At 40.7% G+C, this 18,361-nt stretch overlaps 1 protein-coding gene across 17 annotated transcripts in view; it reads left to right on the forward strand.

The window, feature by feature from the left end:
- LOC137139756 (ERC protein 2) overlaps positions 1-18,361 on the forward strand; it is a 139,882-nt gene that overhangs the window by 83,832 nt on the left and 37,689 nt on the right. For all 17 annotated transcript variants that reach the window (XR_010916391.1, XR_010916392.1, XR_010916388.1 and 14 more), the window contains one exon: positions 13,079-13,226. Coding sequence is in view for 12 of the 17 variants with exons in the window: in XM_067527463.1 (XP_067383564.1) it covers positions 13,079-13,226 (148 nt within the window). In the remaining 5 variants the exon portion in view is untranslated. The remainder of the gene's footprint in view (positions 1-13,078; positions 13,227-18,361) is intronic.

Consider the following 18,361-nt stretch of genomic DNA (forward strand, 5'->3'; position numbering starts at 1 on the left):
AAACAGTAGTAGATTCAGAAAAGCAAGTAGTTGTATTCTTATAATATGAATGAATATGACAAATTTGTTGCAATGACAGGGTGAAATTGAGACACAGGGCCCACCCAGCTTTCTGCTAAACATTCTCAGTATCTATTAAGCCAGAGAATTAGGCTACCTGCTAGAATTACATACAATCCTATTTCAGTCAACAATGGCATGTGATACCCACTGATGTTTACACCAGTGGGTATCACATCTATTTACTGTAATGCTGCAGATGATGTACACACAAACAGAAGTTTTGCTGCTGCTGCCACACCGCACAGAGTTATGTTGCTGAGACTGATATGTATGAGTGTGTGTGTGTGTGTGTGTGTGTGTGTTGTCAATATAGGGTCATTGTAGCACAGACCTAAAAATCTGTGCTGCAGGAGAAAGAGTGGTGAATGGCAAGTGGGAAACAGAGGGTGTTCAGATAGGAGTTATGCACTATGGCAGGCCCTAATTGCTTGTGGCTCCTGTTGTGTGTTTAGCTTTGTTTGAGCATGTCCAATATAACCAGTCACAGGGGAGCCTCAGCAAGAGCAAACACACACACACAAAAACACAGTGCTGAACCATAGAGAAGGCTTTTATAGTGTTAAAGACTTCGGTAACTTGACACCTAGGGCAAACACTGAGTAATAAAGCAATTGTGGCACATTGTTTAGATCCTTCTCCTGGCATGGTTTGTTTATCAGACTCAGAGTGTCTCAGTTTCCTGACATCAGTGTCCTGACATGTCACTTTGGGATCTTGGTGTACAATAAACACAAGTGCATGCACAAAGACACATTGGCAAAAACAGTGCACATACAGGATAAACACCAAATTCATTCATCCACATACACACAGACCCACAAAACCACGTGTACAGTATTTGCACGCACACAGCAGACATCCTGACAAGTCAGGCACAGTGTTTCGTGCCAACGTTTGCCCAAACCAAAAGCAGTTTACTGGTATGTATGACTGCAAATATATAAGGGCAATAAACCTTTCTTGTTGGCTTGTTGGCTTATATTCCTAACCTGCTCATCTCCTCCTTTTAAAGTTGATGTTCTGCGACAGACAGATATGTCAAATTGTCAAAATGTTTGGATGTGTGTCAGTACCCAAGCCAGCAGATTTGATTTTTGATCAACTGGAACTCTAAGGTGGTCTCCAGTCCATCTTTTGCACATAAATATGTATTGTTTCTTAATGCATGTTATGTCATTAATGTAGCTGTAAAATGAACCCTGTTTTTTGACTCGTAATCGATGTAGGCCTTTTTTATGAACACAAATGTCTCTGTTGTATCTTAAATCGTAAGGAGAACTGGAAACAGACACCATGTTCACAATATTTATAGTAAGCACACACACACCTAAATAATGTTGCACATGCATACAAACAGAACAGGGGTCAGAGAAAGCTCAGTACTGGCTGTTCAGTGAGTCATAATCAGACATAAGTAAAGGAAAAGGGAACATGTGCTGTATTTAGGTCTGTCAGGAGAATCAAGAGATTTGACTGTGTGATAGATGAGTCAATTAAACTTAATGGTAAATTTAGAATCACCTGTAACAGCTGCTTACACAGTACACGAGGGATTTTCTCATTAGCAAAAATCAAATCATACCATGTGTCTAATTGAAACACATATCATACATATGGTACATGCATGACACATTGTTAAAATATTAGGTTGTAATCTACCAGTGGAACTGGCTTGGTTGTGTATGTGTGTGTTATCTATCTGGTAATCGGTGAGTCTGTCAGCAGCATCTAACTGCACACTACCACTGTTCTCTTTATTAAAAACAAGACATATGCTGGAATTTATGAACAGGTGTGGGAGGGCTGGCTGATTACTTGTCATAGCTCTGTATGACCTGTATTTACAGTATATGTGCAGGTTTTATGTGAATCCTTTCATATTTGTTTTCATGTTTGTAAGAAAAGAACTGACTCTGGATAAAATATTGCAAGGAGTAACAGATCCCATCAGTTACTGGGCTAGAGGCAGGCTACACCCTGGACAAGCCGCCAGTCTATCACAGGGTTGACACAGAGACACAGACAACCATTCTCACATCCACACCTACAGGCAATTTAGCATCAACAATTAACCTAACTGCATGTCTCTGGATTGTGGGCGGAAACTGGAGTACCCAGAGGAAATCGACACAATCTCTAGGAGAACATGCAAACACCTCACAGAAAGGCCACAGCAAGCAAACTTTTGTAACTCTTTTAGAATTTATAAAAGCCCTTTGAACCTTGCAGGAACAAGAAATGCCCTTGTGACATTGTTATAATGTATCTTCTCACACGAAACAAAGTCACAACGACTATACTTTACAAATAAAGATCTATTGGGAATTCACACCAACTTATGAACAAGCTAATGCAATGACACAACAGGTTCACTGTACCAGAGGCATGATCTGTCTACACCAGCTTTAACGTACAAATTACCCAGATTATAGAGTGGTGCTGGTGTATATGTCTGTCTGTGTGTGTGTTTGTGTGTGTGTGTGTGTGTGTGTGTGTGTGTATGCGTGTGTATGTGAATGTGAGAGAGAGAGAGAGAAAGGGACAACGTGAGTGTGCATGTGTGTGTTTTTGTATGTCTCTGTATATTTGGTGTGTTCTGGTCCAACTCACTCCACATCTGTTCTACTGGAGGTGTGTGTGTCTATTTGCGTGTGTTTGCGTGCATGCACACACAGGAACATGCTCAGAAATGTTTTCCCAAATGTGTGTTCTCTGTGTATTGACAGGAAAATAATAGTGAGGTTTTTTTTATTTATCAGAAGCCCAGGTAGTAATCATGTTAGTCTTTGATCCCATGATCCTCACTGATCTAAATACACAGCAGACCTGTCCAGACCTGGCAACAGCTCCTCTAATCAGCACCCTTGCTTAGCCCAGTGTGTGTGAGAGAGAGAGTGGGAGAGAGAGGGAGGGAGACTTGTTTCTTTCTGTGTGTGCACCTCTCTTTCATAATTTCTTACTTTGAATGTATTTTTTTCCCTCTACACGTTAAAGGATTTTAAAGCTGGGCCTAATGATGTCTATATGTTAGTATGTGGTCAGAGTGTGTTTGTGTAGTAGACGGTAAAGAAAGCATGTGGTTCCTCTGCTTCCACATGAATCAAAGCAAGATTTTTTTTAATTTAACTTACATTCTGCTATTCTTTTTTTTTTTTTAGAAAGAAAACTATTAACCAAGGTTGGGATCATGGGTTGGTAATTACTAACAGATGCATGTGTGCATGTGTATGTGCTCTGTCTGTATCATAATCTACTGCAGCTTTCTACATATAGATAGTAAAGGTATTACATTTGCTCAGTCACAGTATTTGAATACATTTGCCTGGCTTTTGTTTCTTAATTAATTCATTCAAGTTATTCTGCAAATTGACAATGATGTCATGACTAAACTGATATATGAATCTAAAGTTTAGAGTCATAATAACTCGGCAGAGAGAGTAGTTTAACCTGCGTTAGTCAAATAGATGTTGCTATACTTCTATGGTTTTAGTTAGTAAATGTTTGACTTCTTTTTTGGTTTTTTTTGTCCTTTCGACATATCCCGTGTGTTCAGGGCCGCCACAGCAGATCATTGTCCGCATGTTGATTTGGAACAGTTTTTACGGTTTGTAATGGTGTATTTTTACACTATAACGCAATGCGATGTCTTTTTTTAATCAACTGGTCACAATCTTTAAAAGGTTCTTGCACAACAAAAAATAATTGTAACAGACAGGTTCATTAGGCATCAGAGCACTATTTTTGTTTTAATGTCCCTGAAAGGATTACAGAGCATGACAGAATATATTCAGCGGTCTACACTGTTTAGGGATACATGTAGCTGTAACCGCGAAAAAACATTTTACTCCATATAATTAAGTGTCAAAACTTTTTTTTACTTTTAAAAACGTCTCTCCTCGTGTTTATTTAAAGTTTAGATTTTCTTCTGTGGAAAAAAAAGAAGTCTTTACTGGGAGGACTCACAGCAAATTGTGGGCATTGTAGTTTTCCAGATATGCAGCTTATTAAATGGCTGAGTTCATGTGGCTGTGATTGAAAATAACTGTGATTGGCTGATGGAGTGTGGGGTGAATGTTAGTGTGACCCTGCGTGTCCTTTACACACTGACGGGAAATAGACCACTCCAAGCTCCAAAGAAAGCTATAATTCTGAGTGTAATACAAGCCAAAGGAGCATACACACATCTTCTCTCTTACACACATAACGAGCACAAAACTTGCACAGAGTAAAGTCATAGCTGTGCCGTAGTAACCACATTAATTGGGTTGTGTAATTGTTTGGCAAAGCATTGTGGGAAACAGCCCATACAGATCTGTCCCTCTACCTCAAACCACTTTTTAAACATGGACTCCCATCGACATGACAGTGCTATCCAGGAAATTGCTGAACTCGTATGTCAGTGTGTGTGTGTGTGTGTGTGTGTGTGAGAGAGAGAGAGTGTGTATTACCCTAAAATCACCTATGTGTGTGTGTGTGTGTATGGCTCCTTTAAGGGAAGCAAGTGTGGTGCCCTTCCATTCCACCACATGTCAGCTGCGGTTCAGCTGTGGTCCACCGCCAGTCCCTACATTTGGAACACAGAGAAAATACACCAAGGGTACTCGCTCCCACTGTTTTCTGGACCTGTCTTTCAACGGTTTGTCTGTACAGTACGTGTGTATTTTGGTTGCACATTTGTGTGTGTCTAAGTGTGTGTAATAGTGCGCCAATATGTTGTACTGTCTGCCACTGATATTTTAAAGCTTTCTGGCCCCTTGTCATGTGTGTGCGCAGTATTTCCAGGCTGCAGTTAGATGACCAGAATGAGAGAACCCGTACAGGCTGGAGGAATGGTTAGAGAGGAAAGCAAGGCGGGTAATTGAAGGGTTCAAGGTAATACTTAGGCCAAGGATGGCTGTTTTAACATGTTTGCATAACCTCCTTGAACTTAATATTTAGCCCCACTGTGGAACGAGTATGACACAGCCAAATAGGGAATGATAGAGAGGTATAAGTCAGAGGCGGAGTTGTTGCCATTGTCCCCTCTGATGACTGACTCTTCTCTTTGATTAGCAAATGAAGGAAGCACAGAAGGAGCGATGGAGGGAAGAAGTCATCAGATTGTGGAGGCCTTCCTGTTTAAATACCTAATGAACTGTTAGACAGAGGGTTATTTTAACACAGTGGAACACACAAGACAATACAGATCCCTTCATTTGAAATGATGCAACAGTGAAGGTATCACCCTGGTATTTTCAGGTTACATTACTCACTGTTGAGGGTAGAGGCTTAACTGTGGCCCCTCTCGCACCAATACTTATGGGGAAAGACAGAGAGGACACATGCTTCGACGCATATGGAAGGTGCGTTTATTTGGTAATATGCAAATACAGTCTAAAGGGTCATTGCAGTCATTTTCTTTACTTTAGTGTATCATCAGCGATGCCAAGTGAGACAGTAAAATCAATAATAAATCTCCTTTACTCACGTGTGAGCTCAGTCTGAAACCTAGATTGGCTTGTTCCTCTGTGACGTCTGTGGGCTGTTTTTAAACAGGTTAAATACACAGCTGGTCTTTGTGACATTTTCTTTATTCTGAAGCAAATCTGCTGTGCTGCAACAAATTTCCGTAATATTTTACAGCGGTCGGAATAAGCTGCTGAAAATGTGCAACCACTGTAAAACATACAAAATAAAAAGATGATGTTGAACCTTTGATAACTAGGTAGATAGATAGTTTACTCATCCCAGGGGTCACCAACCTTTTTGAAACTGAGAGCTACTTCTGAGGTACTAATGGGTACTTAGGTATTAATGAGAAGGGCTACCAGTTTAATACGCACTTTTGAAATAACAAATTTGCTCAATTTACCGTTAATTATATGTTATTATTAATATTTAATTAAATTAATGATATTCATCTATGTGAAGACACGAATCATGTTAATGATTTCTCACAATATTATCAAAACTGTCAAAACTATCACTAACTATTTTTAATGTGATTTAAAAAAGAATAGCAACAAAAAAAATTAGTTGCAGCTCATTGGTAAGTGGCGCTATGGTGAGCTATTTTTAGAACAGCCCCTCGGGCTACTCATGTGGTCCTTGCAGTGCCCACGGGCACCATGTTGGTGACCCGTGATTCATCCCATTCATCCATTCATTCAATTCACAAATGCATTAATTTGTTTAAACGGTCAGCTTGTGGGTTTACATTTATTGCATAAGTCACTTACTTAAGTAAAAATGTTGTCACTGTCAGATTTGATGATTTGTTTCCTAGGATCTTGGATCTTGGATATTTGGTTGTACAAAAAATAAAAGTAAAATATTTACAATATGCCACATAGGTATTTTTAGCCACTATTAGTTACAGACCTGTGTTAAAGCAACAGAATATACATGTGATGGTGGCTCTACGTTTATTTGGATCTAATGTGACCTTTATAAAACGCAGTCTCCTTTTCCACATATTGTGTAGTTTCATCTTTCATGTAAAAAAAAAATTGTAGGGAGGGCCTGTGGGAAGCAGGTAAGGGGGTACATAACTCATCAGTGTTTATACTGAGGCCTTAGTGCTCTTTCTGTGTGTGTGTGTGTGTGTGTGTGTGTGTGTGTGTGTGTGTGTGTGTGTGTGTGTGTGTGTGTGCACGTCTGTATGTGTGTGTTCTTACAGTAGTGTGACTGGATCAGTTCAACGTTTTCTGTGACCCTCACCTCTGTCTCAGATGACATGGTGCTTTAAACAACCCAGCTGTTGTACAGCATGTGTGTGTGTGTGTGTGGGTGCGTGCGTGCGTGTGTGTGTGTGTGTGTGCATGTACTTGAGGCAGGGAAGCCCTACATGTGCGGTACAGTTCAGCACCCTGGCTTGTTTCTCATGCCTTGGGGAGACACTGTCAGTCAGCTGAACAGTTGAAAAGACAGTAAAACAATCCTCCTCTTTAACGGAAAGGAAAACCCTGTTCTGCTGTTGGTAGGGTGCCTGGAAGTTTTGGGTCAGAGATCATCCTGTTGGTTGACGCTGTGTATGGGGAACTTATGCCAGACAGCTTTGGAGATTGGTAGAGAATTTGACTAATTTGACATGGATAGGTTTGTTCTCATTGACACAAAAAGAAGTACACTCCCCCACACTCATGCACGGGCAAACATGGAGATCTCCAAGGTCATTCAAATGGGAAAAAGCTGCCGGTGACATAATTATCCCAGTAGATTTTTACAACAACAGGAATCCACTGACCCCTCACTGATCCTCAAAAAGTGATGCAATGAAGCTAAGGACATGTAACGCCACTAGTCATTCTGTCAGACTGTTGGCAGCCTGAACTTTGATATTTTAGGGAATACAAGTATTTGCTTACATTCCAGGAGTTAAATGATAATATTGATATCTTATGGTTTTGCATTAACACAGGGCTGGGAGGTCAATCGCAGTCATTGCTTTTTAAAACTAGATCTTTTTCCTGTACATGTTCATTTGATTTGTTTTTTTTTTCCATAGTTGCATTGTATTATATTGGCAATTTTTTTTAAGTACTGTAGATATGTTATTAACCCTTGTTAGCTTTTGTATAATACATTTCTAATATATAGATAAATATCGTTTTTTTAATCCCTACATGTCTGGGAAGCTTCAAACCATCGGTAGTTACGAAAGTTCTGTACATTAAGAAATGCAGGAGTTATAGTTAATCCCTTGCTGTTGTGGGATAAGGTCAGTGAGCAGAAGTTTTGAATTTGTACCGACACGAACAAACTGTTACACTGTGAAAAATCCGCAGAAGCGCCAAGTCATTGTACACACCTGATGTACCTGAAGCAATTGTTTGTTTCTTCTTCTTCTTCTTATACTTATTATTATTATCATTATTATTATTATTATTATTTGGATAGAACCATGCAGTCTGTTCGCCCTGCTTCTATTCCTTAAAATAATTATTCTTTTGTCTGTACAGTACGTGTGTAGTCCATTCGTAATATTTATCAGTAGTTGTGTACCTGTTTAGCCTTGACTGAAGGCCCATACGTAAATTTTCCACAATGTCGAACAAACCTATATTCAGTTTAAATTGAATTATTGTATCTTTCATATGTTGTTTTTGCCGTGACGACATCTGATATTGTGAAGACAGTTTTGATATAAAGTTAAAAGGCTCTCTTCATCTCACAGTGAGAAAAGTGCACACACACACTCAGCCAAGCACCTGGTCTGTGTCGCTCTCTTTATTCTTTACTCTCCCTGGGTCTTACTGTGTCCCCCCCCCCTTCCCCCTTTGACAGGAATGCAGCAGTGGAAGTCTGTTCCTGCTCATCTCTGGGAGCAGTCAGCCATCGCTCCTCGTCCCTGCTCGCACTCTAAACATTTGGCTAGTTTTGGCAGATTTGTTGATTTTTGTCCCCTCGTATTTTCCTTCTTGTTGCTGTAAAACTGATACATACTCTTTCAATTAAACCCCGCACCCCCCACACCCCTCTCATCGACCAGACCACTAGTCTGGGAGTGGGGGTGAGCAGAGTAAGTGGGTTGTATATTTTATTAGTGAAGTGAAAACACACACAACCTGGCCCAGTTCTGGTAGAACCATCTGCTGTCATGGAGGTTTCTTGGGAAGCACAGCTCAAGGTTAGCATGTAAAGTTTAGCATTCTTGCTTGAAGCTCAGGATTACTATGAAATGTCTAATATAACCGCTCAAGAGGGATATTGGAGTTGACATGAATTTTCAAACAAGACAGGCATGCTAGTTTTATTTCTGGTGGGTATGGATAAACCCTACCTTGTAGATTAAGATAAATAAAGGCTTTAATCCAGGCAAGCATACAGAAGGAAGTAGGTAATAGGTGGATCTGGCATGTGGCTGCAGGTTAGCAACTTCAAGTTACTAAAGAGCTGATCCCACCTGAGGTAGCCAAAAGTTGGACCTCATAAAATTATATTTAACCCACATTTAAAGTTGAAACACAGATTTACCATCTCAACTGGCTTTACAGTAAGCTTACCAAATAAAGTCAGAGTGTGTGTTTTCTGTTTGAAATAGACATTTTCCTTACCTCCTGAGTTGTAAATAACACAGTGTTCCAAGGCCATAAATTACAGTGTCACACAACCATGCCCCATTCTCATGTCCTCTGCTTGCTCTCACCACAGGCCTCTAGCACTGCCTAGGCAGGGGCCCCCGGCCTTGTGCCGCACCTTCACACACTCACAATCAAGGAACAGCCATAAAATTTCTGTGGAAAGTTTCTGTAGAATGGGACAGTTAAGGCACGATCACAAACGAGAAGTCTCATAATGGATGTTCTGGGAACAGATATTAGTAGGGTCCCCATGTTCTTGCTAATGAAATACATCACACATGCACATAGTATAAGGACATGAAAGCACACGAGTGCTCAGACAACCAAATGCACGCACACGCACACACTCTGCACTTAGGGGCAGACAGTATTGATGGTTCCCTCGGGCATCACATAGATGCATCTGTTTCTGTCCAACTGACTCTCCACACTCATAATTTCAAGTAAGTCATAACAAAAATTATAAACACATATTCCTCAACCATGACGCCTAGGAATAACAACATGGAGTGCGTTGAGCTGATTTAGGGTAGGCTGGGACTCTAAATCCATAGCTTTGGTTCTTTCTTCCCTTCGTCCTCTCCTTTTACTCCTCTCTCTTCTCTATCACAGAGCACAGGTGACAGTTACTCCTGGTCAACCCATACTTTCCTCTTTTCTGCCTTTTCTTTTGAAATCTAATTATTCTTTTTATTCATGACCTATGGCTCTACTGTGCCTCTCCCTGTTCACTGCAACATTACATACCACTTCACATCCTCTTTCTTTGAATTCGGCTTGCTCAAATGTACGGATGTGCGTTTATGTTCACTCTTGACCCCATCTTAACCCCTTGTCACACAGAAATTTGTCTCATCAGCCAGTCTCTGTCCTTTGACAGCAGCCCTATCTCAGATGTTTTCATCAAAGTCTTCTCTCCTCATTTTTATTTCCACTGTCCTAAATTATCTCCTACTGCCTCGTGTCTTCTCTTCTTCCACTTGTTGCATTCCTAATTTTCTTATCTTCTCCCCCCTCTTCTCTCCCTCTCACCTTTCATCGCATGGTCATGTACTTCAGCCATCCATCTCCCACCTCTGTTGATCTGAATGTCTCAATATGTCCCAGGGACCATGAAACTTCAATTGGAATCACATGTTTTAGCCCAGCTGAGAATTTCATCCTTATAAATAAGATGTCAGTCCAGCCTCTACTGTTCTTTACGGCACTGAATGTTCTCCTGCTAAAACCAAAATTAAATGTTCCAGCTCTTTATGGGAGCATAGTTTATTGTAGATGAGTTTTATCACTGACGATCCTGAAGCAGGATTTATTTGTCCCTTTATTGGAGGACCTTATGACATATTAGTGCATAGGGTCTGACTTATATGAAGACTTATCACAAGTTTGTCATGATAAACTGTTTCGTTGTCACCCTTTGAATCAGACAGGAAATGAAGATTATCTTTTGTTTGTTACAAACACCCAATTCTAAGTTAAGCATGGAGTGAAACAAGAAGGATATGGGTTAGGGATGGGGGGCTTCACCCACCTAAGGTCAGCCAGCAGGTATAATACAAGTATTTGTCTTTGTATGTTTCTGAAAGATGAATCCTGTCTCCCAGATTAATGCAAATGCACGCTGCCAGAGTGCCACTCAAATTAGATTAAAACTCCATTATGATTCAGGTTTAAACATTGTTAGTAATAGTAATCAGCACACACCATGTGCACACAGTCACTGATTGAGGATGTGGCAGACATAGTTAACAGGCTGGTTAATCATAGTAATGCCCCTTTTTATTGTTTTAGGAAGACATCACTCAGTAAAACACAGCGGCACTACTCAGAGAACACCCTACAGGAGACAACATCTGTAATCCGCAGTGTTCATTTAAAAGACTGGAAGTGATTACGCTTGCACTGAACCATGGTGGCCACTTTTCATTAGGTTCAGAATATCACAGGGTCAAACACAATTTGGATTCTCAAGTCTTTGCCAGTGCTAAGAAATTCAGGCAGCGCCATGTTTTCATAGACAGCAGCAAAACTTTTTGTTCACAGACAAACACTGTACGGGGCTTGTTTTAAAAAGTAGTGTACTTGTAGAGTTCTACAATCCTGCTGACAGACTATGTCTGAAATGAAACATTTATAGAGACAACTTTTCTTTAGTTGCAGTAAAGAAAAGCAGCACAACACCGTCTGCAACACCTGCTGGAATCAACAAAGTATCACATTATTATTATCTTTATATCCAAAGGCATGTCTTTCATGAGTTCATTTAGCAGAGACAAGTTGATAAATGTGAGTGTAACAATACTTGATAAAGGGTCTCAGCGGTGGCCAGAGTAAGATGGATCTCTGTTTGGGTTTTTCAGATGCATTCACAGATTAGATAAGTCTCCCCTTTTAAACTAGAGTAAGGGTTAAGCCCCTAACCTTTAAGCATAAAGGTTAGGGGCTTTAAGTGTTTTTTGGGGGGCTGAATAGGCCCGTTTCACATGTTACCCATTTAGATTGCCAACATATTTTATCTTACAGCAAAATGTAAAAGGTTTGTTGGGACCACTCAAAGAAAGATTTAAAAGTCCACCACACTGTTGATAGATCTGTGATTTTTGTGTGTGTCTGTGTGTGTGTCTGTGTGTTTATTTTAACATTAAACTGAGCATTACAAGCAATACCAGTGGTGGGGAGAAAATCATTGCATCTCTAATGTTCACTCTAATACATGTCAGAGTGCGCATGCATTAATACAGGTGTGCACAAATACAACATGCAAACACATACAACCACAGAGGCCTATTAAGGAGATTCTCCTTAATAGGCCTCCTTAATGGGAGATGCTATTCTCCCCAAAAGGAGAATCCAAAATCAGGAGGTGTTATGCAGATAATTCTGCTAGAGACACCAAATGTGGCGTTGCAGGCTAGCCTCACCTCATTCTGCATGGGCTTTGTGTAAAAAGAGCACAAAGTAGAATAGGATGTCATTTTTAATTGTGTTAAGAGTTCATTTTGCACCCTACCCCCTCCTCTAATTTTACCCCCAGTCTCACAGAAAACCACACATTACCATGTCGGTTTAACACCATCCTAATTTTCAAATTCTCCTACCGTGAGTTTGAGACTCTTGCCATGTCATTCACTTCGTAGACAAAAGGACCCACAAATAAATTAAACTGTACAAATAAATGTGTGTTTCTAGTCTCCCCATCATCTTTTTCATTCTATTTTATTTATAGTGTGCAATGACCAAAGGAGGTGCCTGAATATCCCTGAGAATATGTTTGTGCTTTCCGAGGGTGTTTACAAGAAGGGGGCGGATAGAATCTGTGTTTGTCACAGCACTGAATTTACAACATCCTGCTTGACGATGAGGATAGTCATCACCAGTCGGCTGTGAAGACTCAGACTTTGATCCAGGGGTTACGCAACGCATTCCCTTGAGTCCTGTGGGTGTAAATTTGTGTGTCCGGTTGTGTGTGTGAAGAAGCTTAGTAGTTTCTCTGCACCTGCGAACAGTCATTTGTTACCCCCCACCACCACACCCCCACACACTGAGGCAACCAGCAGTGACAGAGAAAAGATGTCACATCCTCTTCAGCCTACCCTCCCTCACACTATTACATGCCCATGAGTCACACTGAGGTACTACTAATACTGCTCTTAGCAGACCACTTCAAAGATGTCTGCTTTGCTTCTGTGGATTCTCTGTCTGAGTTTAAGGAGCTTTGGAATGAGTAAGTGCGCCTTTGCATCTGGATACAGTAAGTACGTAAGGGCCCACAGCTGCACATGTGGGTGCTGTGTCTCTCTGTCACTGTACTGTCCACCTGCCTGTTCTCTAGATATTTCCACATTTAAACTTTTTTTATTTTTACTTGCTATGAGTGTTTTAAAATATTTTTGTCTGATTCCTCCTTACATTTAGCAACATGTTGTCCATATCCCCAATTCTTGCCCATGCAGGCAGCAGGCTTTGCTGGCAGCCATCAGTGAGAAAGATGCTAACATCGCTCTGCTTGAGTTGTCCTCCTCTAAACGGAAAAAAGCCCAAGAAGAAGTAATGGCCCTGAAGAGGGAGAAAGACAGGCTCATGCACCAGCTCAAACAGCAGGTATATCCACCGCACGCAACCACAAGCTGTTTATATGTGCTTATAAATGACGAATTAAATTTACAGCACTTCTGGTCTAAGGGGTTGACTGACCTTCACATGAATCAAATGGAGCCTGCTTTGTGGTCACCATTCAGGGCAGATTTTGGCTTTGTGAATCAAAGCAGGACTACAAATTTAAACCTGCTGCAGGATGGTGAAGCCTTTCCTGTATTAAAGCCTCCCAGGCAGACTTTTATATTCTAAAACTTAGGAAAGACAGGATGTTTCCCCAGATAACTGATGAAAAAAATATTGTAAATCAATAAACTCCAAAGTCATAAGCAAGATGGTGTACAGGTGTTTTTATGTCTTAATTCTTTAGAACGTTCACCAGGAACTTTGAACCAGGAACAGATGGAGGTTAATAATTTCTCTCATGAAACCACACTTACTGCACTCAGTCATCATGAGCCAAACTGGTTAAGCAGAAGCTGTGATCCCAAACACAGCCACATAAACACATGAGGATATTAACAAGCATGTTGCAATCAGAGGTATTACATATTCTCAGGTCACAGACAGAGGTTGGTATCATTCGTGAGTCACCTGTGGACTTTTCTGTCTGACTTCTTGTGGACAAAGAGACGTAAATCCCAGCACACAGTCACACTCATACTCAGGCACACACCTACAGTATTTCCCATCCTGCCCCTGGTTTCAATATGGCCAGAGGCTCCTGAAAGTATGCAGGTCATTAAGGTCTGGTCAGACCACATCAGTGACTTAGCCAATATGAATGTTAACGATAATAAGGCAACAGTAGGGAGTCTTAATGCACGATTTCCTGAGTCACAGGGGCTTCTGGGAAACATAGTGCATTTAAAAGTCAACAGATGAAGTGGCTGAGTATGCACGTAACTGCGAACCTATGTTTGTTCATGTCTCGTAAACGGTAAACAGTTTCTAGGGGGTGCAATTCCATTCGAGGAATTTCAAGGAAAGCCTATTATCTGTTTATCGCCATTGGATGCGTCATGTTTTCCCGTTGGGTAACCAGCAGTTACAGTCCACCTGATGATGTGATGAGCACTAATTGCAGTGATGGGGCCTCTGGGCTTGTATCAGAGGGGTGGAAACAATAGGAAAAAAGGGAGAAGAAAAGAGATTCTAGAGGAATGGTAAATGGTCTGCGCGGCCTGCACTAGCGCTTTTCTACCTATTGGTACTCACAGCACTTTACACTGATTCACCCATTCGCACTCACAATCACACACCGATGGGGGAGCTGCTATGCAGCTGGCCAACTCTCACCGGGAACAACTAAGTTGGAGTTCAGTGTCTTGCTCAAGGACACTTCAACGTGTGCCCGGAGGAACCAGGGATCGAACCAGCTACTGGGAGATTGGTTTTGCTAATTGACTCTGTACCAGTGCTCGATGGCAATGCTACAGCAGCTCAACAGCCCAGACAGTGTGCAACTTTGTCACCTATTAATGTTAAAGAGGATGTATGGTAAGCAGATCCTCTTTGTGCTACTTGAGTTTCTTCCACTCCCCAGAATGAGCTCTTTGGAGGTTGTGTTCAACATGTCAAACACCGACGCTCTGTCTCCTGACCCACTGACACACATATCATAAAAAGGTTGCCTTCCTCAGGACCTCAGCAGCCAATGGTGGAAGGAAACTGATCAGGAAATGCCAAAGAATTATGGAACTCGGGGTCTCTTAGGAGAAAGCTGATCTGTAGACAGCAGATAGATTTACAGATAGCAGTGGCCTGCCTGACCTACCCAAATCTCTCTTTTGGAAGTTGTGTGTGTGTGCATAAAGCAGGCAGCCTAAAACAAACTTTCCTTTCTCAAACAATTTGCCTCTCTTTGAGGCATAGGCCTGCCCTAGCACGGACAAACACATAAAGACACACCCACACACAGCAACACACACACACACGAGGAGTGTAGTGTTTAGACTTCCTGTGGAGAGAGTCAGAACAAATGTATCCCCATGTGGGAGCACTCTGAGTGGAAGCATCTAGTGATGGATGGCCAAACATCAGCGGTGCTTTGAAGTGAAGAGAAGATGAATTTGGTGTCTTCAAAAGTGTGCCATTTTCTTTGATTTTCTTGCTCATTGTTTCCCTGTTTCCTCCCTGTTTGGAATAAACTCCAGCATCCATCCTGCCTTTCTGCTGAAAAGACAGATTTCATGTTTTCAGAGATGTGCCACTGAGAATGTCTTATGTAAAGCAATCTGCCTACATACTGTGTCACTAGTATGTTTTACTGGGATTTCATGACTATGTTGCATGCACATAAATAAATCTAGAGACATGATTAAAGGACTATGTATAACTATTTTGTGCAGCCTTTCCTCAGCTGCAGCAGTTTGTTTAACGCCTCTCTTGTAAGCCTTCCGTGTCCATATGTGTTAAAACATTCCTGCTCTAATCAAGACAGGCGTGTGATTTAGCGAGGGATTGGATTGAGGTTAGGGATGCAGCTGTGAGCACAGCAGCGGGATCATCACTGCCATGTTTACACCAGCAGCTGCACTTTGATACAAACGCAGACTGATATACGGTACAGGCAGATTCTGTTTTTGTTAGAAATATGAATGAAGTAGTCTTCTCCATTTTCCTCTACTCTCTTTCCTCTTCTTTCCTCTGATTCCACTTGACTCCACTCTGCTCCTCCCCTCTCTAGTCTATTCCAGGCTGCCTGATCTACAATCAGGCCTGAAGGCCATTTCTGGACTGTTTACTCGGCAAAGCCACTAATTAAAACACACATTCCATCACATGAATGTTTTATGTATGCACACCTTTATTACACATGCACACAGAAATATATCTGTAAGATGGAAGTGGATGTGTCTGTTTTTGCAAGTGTATGTACGTCTGTTTGAAAAAAACTGCACGGCCACATATGGTGACCGCACAGTCAGACTCGTCCAGAGTCAATCCATCACTTCATTCATCTATGTTTGTGTCTCAGGTCATTAAATACTAAGCTCATATGCACACACTCACAAACGCTTGGCTTTTTAGGCTACCAAATATGGTTGTAATTATATGTACAGGAACAAGTAATATGGTTCTTATTAGATTAGCAGCAAGGACTGAACACACAATAGCGTCTTTGACCCTTGGCCACAAATTAATTTTGAAAATATTCCTTTGTGAGAGTTAAACAGCATTAGAATAGTCCACGTGAAAGCACCTACAATACAGAATGTACTGTGTTATATTACTGTGATTTTATCAGCTGTGTTGCATATGATAGTGATTGTAAACTCAATTACAGGTGTCACCTTTGTAACTATTGCACTGAGGCCAGCCCCACCCAGTCACACCTGCTAGTGTCAACACCTGAGGTCATGTTGGGCTGGACACCCCAACCTAGCCTTTAACTACCCTAAGTACTAGTCTGGTGTCTGTCTGAGCCCATCTCCCACTCTTCATCTTTATCTTTGTCTCTCTTTTACCTTTTCACCACAGTGTCAATGTTCTCACCTTATCTAACCTACTCTTTCCAGTTTAGGCTAATTGCTAACCTCTTTCAGACTAGCCACATCCTCTCCTGTGATCCCGGGTGTCTTGTTACTTCAGTCACTTGGCCTCAATTCTTATCTCAGCATGATGGAGATGTCTCCAGTCCAATGGCTTCTGTAAAAACAGTGGTGTCAATTTTTATAATCAAGTAAAAGTGCAAGTGCTTGCCCAAAGGAGTACTACACTACAAAGAACTACTAGTACAACATGCATAAGTTCTTTAATAAAGTTAAAGTACTAAATGCACACTCTAAATTGTCCTTTAAGTACAAAGTTACAAATATTCCACAAAGAAAACAGTGTACCGGAATGAAAACACTTGATGTGTTTGTTAACAGGGATGTTAGGTTTAATCTTGATTTGTTCCAAATGTGTCTCATAAATAGGGTTTCTAGATAAAAATAAAATGTTCTCATTAAGTTTAATGAACAGATTCAAGGAGAGAATGACTTCAATAACCTATTTTTCGAGCATTTTACCTGAAAATCATCAACACTTGTTTCATCTCTGGTATTAGTCAAAATAAAAAGGTGAATGTTGGGGGCTATTATCTGTAAACTCATATTATTTAGGATCACAGGAGGGCTGAAGCCTATCCCAGCTGTCATTGGGCGAGAAGTAGTGTACACCCTGGACAGGTCGCCAGTCTATCTCAGAGCCACCACAGAGAGACACAGACAGACAACTAATCACACTCACATTTACACCTATGGGCAATTTTGAGCCACCAATTAACCTAACGTGCACACAAGCACAGGGAGAACATGCAAACTCCCCCTAAAGTCCGTGGTCGGCCGGGGACAGGAACCCACAACCTTCTAGCTGTGATGGAGCAAAACTAACCACTCCACCACTGTGCTGCTCCCAGTAAAGCTAAACTTTTAAAAAGCAGAAAATTATATTAAATTATATGCGCTGTAACCTTCAATTGTGAAAAATATGACATAGACAGTTTTCTAGTAATCAATAAAATGGGCCATGTAATTTTTGTCATTTAAAGATGTGATGTTGAACAAAAAAAGCAGCTCGTAAACATGGAGCACATACATAGATGTATGAAACCATACTCATGTCCCTCAGACATTAGAATTGGGGTGTAGAGATGACAAATTCAACATGCTGGATAAACTTAAGTCAGTATGTTAGTATGTATCACTGCACAGAGCTAATGCTTCAGGTCGATCTAAATTTGTTACTATCAAAGTACAAATCGATTAATTTGTTTTAAAACACTGCATGGTCTGGTACCGTACTATATCCCTGAGCTCCTCAGCTCCTGTTCCACATGCAGCAGACACCTCAAATCTGCTGACCTTTTACTTCGCTCTATTCCGTCCACACAGTTAAAATCAATCATTTTAAAAAATTTCCATTGTTGGCCACAAAATGTTTTTTCTCAATATAGTCAATACTTTTTGGATAGTATTTTTTATTTCATTTATTTGTTGTATTCATGTATTTTTTATGTTTTTTTATGTATTGCACCATCTTTTTAGCATTTTTATGTGATTACAGTTATCAGATGTATGATCTAATTTATTCATACCAGTAAAGAACTTTAGTCAACCACTGGTGTTTCTTGAAGTACTATATAAATAAACTCA

This window comes from Channa argus, chromosome 13 (assembly GCF_033026475.1).
Source record: "Channa argus isolate prfri chromosome 13, Channa argus male v1.0, whole genome shotgun sequence".
Lineage (NCBI taxonomy): Eukaryota > Metazoa > Chordata > Actinopteri > Anabantiformes > Channidae > Channa > Channa argus.